Source organism: Macrobrachium rosenbergii, chromosome 42, assembly GCF_040412425.1.
Source record: "Macrobrachium rosenbergii isolate ZJJX-2024 chromosome 42, ASM4041242v1, whole genome shotgun sequence".
NCBI classification, from domain to species: domain Eukaryota; kingdom Metazoa; phylum Arthropoda; class Malacostraca; order Decapoda; family Palaemonidae; genus Macrobrachium; species Macrobrachium rosenbergii.
Genome location: NC_089782.1, coordinates 47011322 through 47016321, shown reverse-complemented (window position 1 = coordinate 47016321; position 5000 = coordinate 47011322). Strand labels below are relative to the sequence as shown.

Here is a 5000-nt window from a genome sequence, read left to right as displayed (position 1 = left end):
CTTGTCTGTTTCCTCCCGTTTTTCCAGAAACCGGAAACAGGAGAAAAAAAAAATTCCAGAAGGAATCCAGTACAGTAAAGCAATTCTAGAGAGTCATTAGTTTTCCAGACGGTTTATTTCCACAAGAATCTGGCAGACTGTTACTCCTCGCTATCATTGCAGCGGGATTTGTGTATCCGTTCTCCAGCCTGACATCTTATCTTCCGAAGTCTGTCGAAATATTTTTTGAAGATGTCATGCAGCCTCACTTTAGTTTTTTTTAGTTTTATTGCTTTATTATACATTTACCTATATTTACATTTCAGTTTTCTCAATATTCTTGACTGACATAATAGGAAGCCATCGATCCAGCTATGAATATAGGCAATCTCATTAGCGCTATCTCCAATATAAACATATTTTCTCACGATTTCACCATAAAATACTCAAATTCTTTCAATTTTCCATCGACTTAAATCCTATCTTTACATCTGGTGATGGAGATTCTTTGGCAGCTTCCAAAAATTAGTTTGTCATTATAAAATAAACCTAGTACTTAATGATATCTCTGGCTATCAGTAGCCAATGGCAGCTAGGCGAGGAGAGCCCACGCGATTGGTTAAGATGGGTAAATAACGTCACAAGTCATAAATTTCTAATGACTCTCGCCGACTGATTCAATCTAGATAGCAGTTTGAATTAGTCTTATAAAAAAAATATCATTAATCTCTCTCTCTCTCTCTCTCTCTCTCTCTCTCTCTCTCTCTCTCTCACACACACACATACACATTCAAATGTCCTGATCTCACTCTTCTGAAAGGAACTTAAATAAGTATTTTATTCTTCTGAAGTTTTGAAGCTTCTAAACTTAGACCAACATTTTGCAAGCCCCATGTTACGGATTTTTATCGCTGCCTCGGTGTCTGGAGCTTTCCAAGGAGCAAGAAGATAAAATAAACATTCTCAATGGCCTGCAAGATGCTACATTCTTTTTCTACCATATCCTAGACAGAATATGACTGGCTGATTGATAGGTTTGTGAAACTAGCGTCACAACAAGGGTCACTAGCGCCGTGGGAAGATGAACAGAAAAGATCCTAGGTCATTTTCGTTAATTTTCTACTTCATCCATAATTATATGAAGTTTACGCATAAATGGAGCGAAGCTTACTTTTAAAGAAAGAGGCAAGTATTTTTTCAATAAGAAATGTAAAGACAAATGATCTTGCAAAAATATCGAAGAAAATTATATATTTGTATATATAATATATAAATACTAAATGGACCTCATTCAAACTGGATGGAGGTCACCAAATCGAGGTCAAAAATTAACTTTATCACATACACAATTGTTCTGTGCATTAGTAGAATTACTAAAAGGACATAATTCAAACTGGATGGTATCTATGTGTATGTGATATAGAGTTAATTTATTTGACCTAGAGATGGATTGGTTCAGGAGTTTTAAATACTCCATTAGATACCATCCAGTTTGAATGAGGTCCTTTTAGTAATTCTACTACTGCACACAACAATTTGTATGTGATGTAAAATAAAATATATAAATATATATATATATATATATATATATATATATATATATATATATATATATATATATATATATATATATATATATATATATATATATATATATATATATATATATATATATATGTGCGTGCGTGTGAATGGGCGTGTTTAATGTATAAACTGCATAAAAACTGAAATTCTCTTTCTTATTTAACAGATGTCACAGACTACGAAGATGGCCCAACCAACATGTTTGTGCGACAGACCAGGGTAAGTTCGAATGTGAAAATTGTTTGCATCATATTTGAGAATTCTATAACAAAGCTGTACTGTCTTTTTTCGGCTGCTGTTGAAATTTGTCTTTTTCATTTACAGTTTGTTGATCTGCTTATTTTATTTGTTTGTTTAATGTCATTATTCTATTTTTAGCTATGTTCTTAAGTAAAACGGTTTCTTGGATTTTCATTGTGCGGTGGTCGCAACTTTTATGGTTATAACTTATAAGTAATATAAATACAATAATATCAAAATTATTAATAGTAGTTTTGTTACTAATATTTCACCTTATTCGTTCAGATTTATATAATTTTATGTTCTGTTCATAGGAAATCTTCAACTATTTCTAGTTCCCATCAAACAGTTGATATCAACAAACGTAAACGCAGTACCTGACAAAATTATAATTTTCTACCGACAATAATAACAGACAAAAAATCAATTTATTTGCGCTTAAAGTGTACAGTCACAATATACCAAAGCCTCTTTGGTACAAGATAAAGTAAACTGGAAACGGATATCATATGCATAAGAAATATATCATATGCATAAAAAAATATAAGATATTTCCGTTCATAGAGAGAAAAATATTCATGCAAATAAAATATATTGTATATATATATATATATATATATATATATATATATATATATATATATATATATATATATATATATATATATATGACTATTTATCACATCACCGTGATTCATATACAATCAGAAAGCTACAAACGTCTTTAATATCCAATTCGCTCTACTCGGAAATAATATATTTTCATATATGTTACCGAAGGGGAATTTTTAGTTGATAATAAGTCCACCATCCCGTGGGGTCGAACCAGCGACGGACGAGGAATCAGGACTACAGGGACGCACTAACGCAGTCAAACATGGGATCGAACCAGCGACGGACGAGGAATCAGGACTACAGGGACGCACTAACGCAGTCGGCCACAAGACTGCGTTAGTGCGTTCCTGTAGTCCTGATTCCTCGTCCGTCGCTGGTTCGACCCCACGGGACGGTGGACTTATTATCAACTAAAAAATTCTCCTTCGGTAACATATATGAAAATATATTATTTCCGAGGTAGAGCGAATTGGATATTAAAGGACGTTTGTAGCTGATTATATATATATATATATATATATATATATATATATATATATATATATATATATATATATATATATATATATATATATATAATAACAACAATAATCAAAAGAATATCTATTCCATGGGCAAATATTCATACAAATAACGCAGTGGTTAACTGAATGAAACAAGTGACGTTGCAACCACAATGGACACCGAAAAAATGCTTCACATTATATTCATATAAAAAAACACTATCCCACGAGGAGAAACAATTCAAAAAGAGACCAAATTGCCTCGAAATAACGACTGCACATCGTCAGTTAGTTTCCAAATCGGACGCTGCACAGCAATTGTTTCAGAAGAACAATAACAGCGACTGACGACACAGGCAGACTGAAATAGAACCATTCCTCGTGCAATCTGCAATCAAGACTTAACAGTCTCACCTAGAAAAGGAGAGCCACAGGGTTGACAGAGAGAGAGAGAGAGAGAGAGAGAGAGAGAGAGAGAGAGAGAGAGAGAGAGAGAGAGAGAGAGAGAGAGAGAGAGAGAGAGAGAGAGAGAGCTGTTACACGGATAGAACTCGCGGTTATCACAGTAGGGCAAAGATAGCTAATGGGTTATTAAAATTTAAAATGACAAACAGGAAAATGCTGAGGAAGACAGTTTCAGAGAGAGAGAGAGAGAGAGAGAGAGAGAGAGAGGTGTTACACGGGTAGAACTCGCGGTTATCGCAGTGAGGAAAAGATAGTCAATGAGTTATTATAGTTATAAATGGAAAAATGGTAAGGATGCCACGGTCTGATCAAAAGAGAGAGAGAGAGAGAGAGAGAGAGAGAGAGAGAGAGAGAGAGAGAGAGAGAGAGAGCTATTACACGGATAGAGCCCGCGGTTATCACAGTACGTCAAAGATAGTCAATAGTTCATTAAAGTGACAAACAGAAAAACGCTGAGGAAGCCACAGTTTGATTAGAGAGAGAGAGAGAGAGAGAGAGAGAGAGAGAGAGAGAGAGAGAGAGAGAGAGAGAGAGGACCCTTTATCTAAATCCGGAGAAGCAGAAAAGGAACCAGGTCTCGCAAGTGGACGCAATGAATGCGAAACACCCAGGGACACGATAAAACAAAACCCATAAATTCCAGGTTATCTCCGAGGGCCTTCTTGTATTTATTTACTGGGTTCTCAAAGGATCGCAAAACCGACCTGGCATAAGGCCAGCTTAATCTAACTTCACTGTTCTATCGTTTCGTGGAAAGAATTCGTAACTCCTGCGAGGGTCAAAAAAAAATTCAGACGATGAATAAATTAGAGAAATGAATAGCAACCAGCTGGATAAATTACCTAAATTACCGGGTGAAGGACTGAAGGCTGTTCACAAAAATGGAAATGGGTTAAACAGACATAAAAAACTAGTAAACATTTAAATGGGCTGTATGGGTTAATGGTATTTGAAAATGTTTAGGAAAATCATGAAACGATAAACAACCTTGTTCTCAAAATTTCTACAACCTTCAAAAATGGCTCTCTTTGTCTAAAGTTTTGCATTTCGAGGTAATTAAAAAAAATTAATAGCATTAATAACGTGAAAATTAGTAAAATTAAGTAATTTCACCAAAACAAATTGAATTAAATTAACATTTCGATAATTAACGACGAAACCGACTTATTTAAAAAGTAAAATTGTCTCCAGGCTTAAAAAGGAGAATATCAAGACGATGCTTTAGATGCTGCTATCTCTTGAGAGAACTGCACAGAGTATAACGATCCGAATTGTAACTTAGATGAACTGCAATTGCTGCCCTGCAATAACTTCAATAGCTTGAAAAACAACTTCGACACGAAGGCATTATGGGCTTCTTTGAAATTCAAGATTTGCCAAGTCTCTCTCTCTCTCTCTCTCTCTCTCTCTCTGTCTCAGACAGCAAGAGTTATTTCAGCTGGGATTATTCCGCGAGAATAGCTTAAAATCTTTTGCAATTGCCTTGTCAACAAAATACTGCTTTTTGAACTTTCAACTGTAATCGTACATGCATAAGCCCCGGTATACTGGTAGCGTGCCGGATCGTATGCGAATCGGAATTGCAAACACACGTGAATATATATATATATATAT

General features: G+C 34.8%; 2 protein-coding genes across 3 annotated transcripts in view; one reads left to right on the top strand and one right to left on the bottom strand.

The window, feature by feature from the left end:
• The window catches only part of LOC136828410 (glycine, alanine and asparagine-rich protein-like), a 282803-nt gene that overhangs the window by 159949 nt on the left and 117854 nt on the right, over window positions 1-5000 (bottom strand). The window lies entirely within an intron of this gene.
• The window catches only part of LOC136828408 (indian hedgehog B protein-like), a 137263-nt gene that overhangs the window by 95386 nt on the left and 36877 nt on the right, over window positions 1-5000 (top strand). Inside the window, exon 3 of the mRNA XM_067086438.1 lies at window positions 1730-1782. Within this exon, the coding sequence (XP_066942539.1) occupies window positions 1730-1782 (53 nt within the window). The remainder of the gene's footprint in view (window positions 1-1729; window positions 1783-5000) is intronic.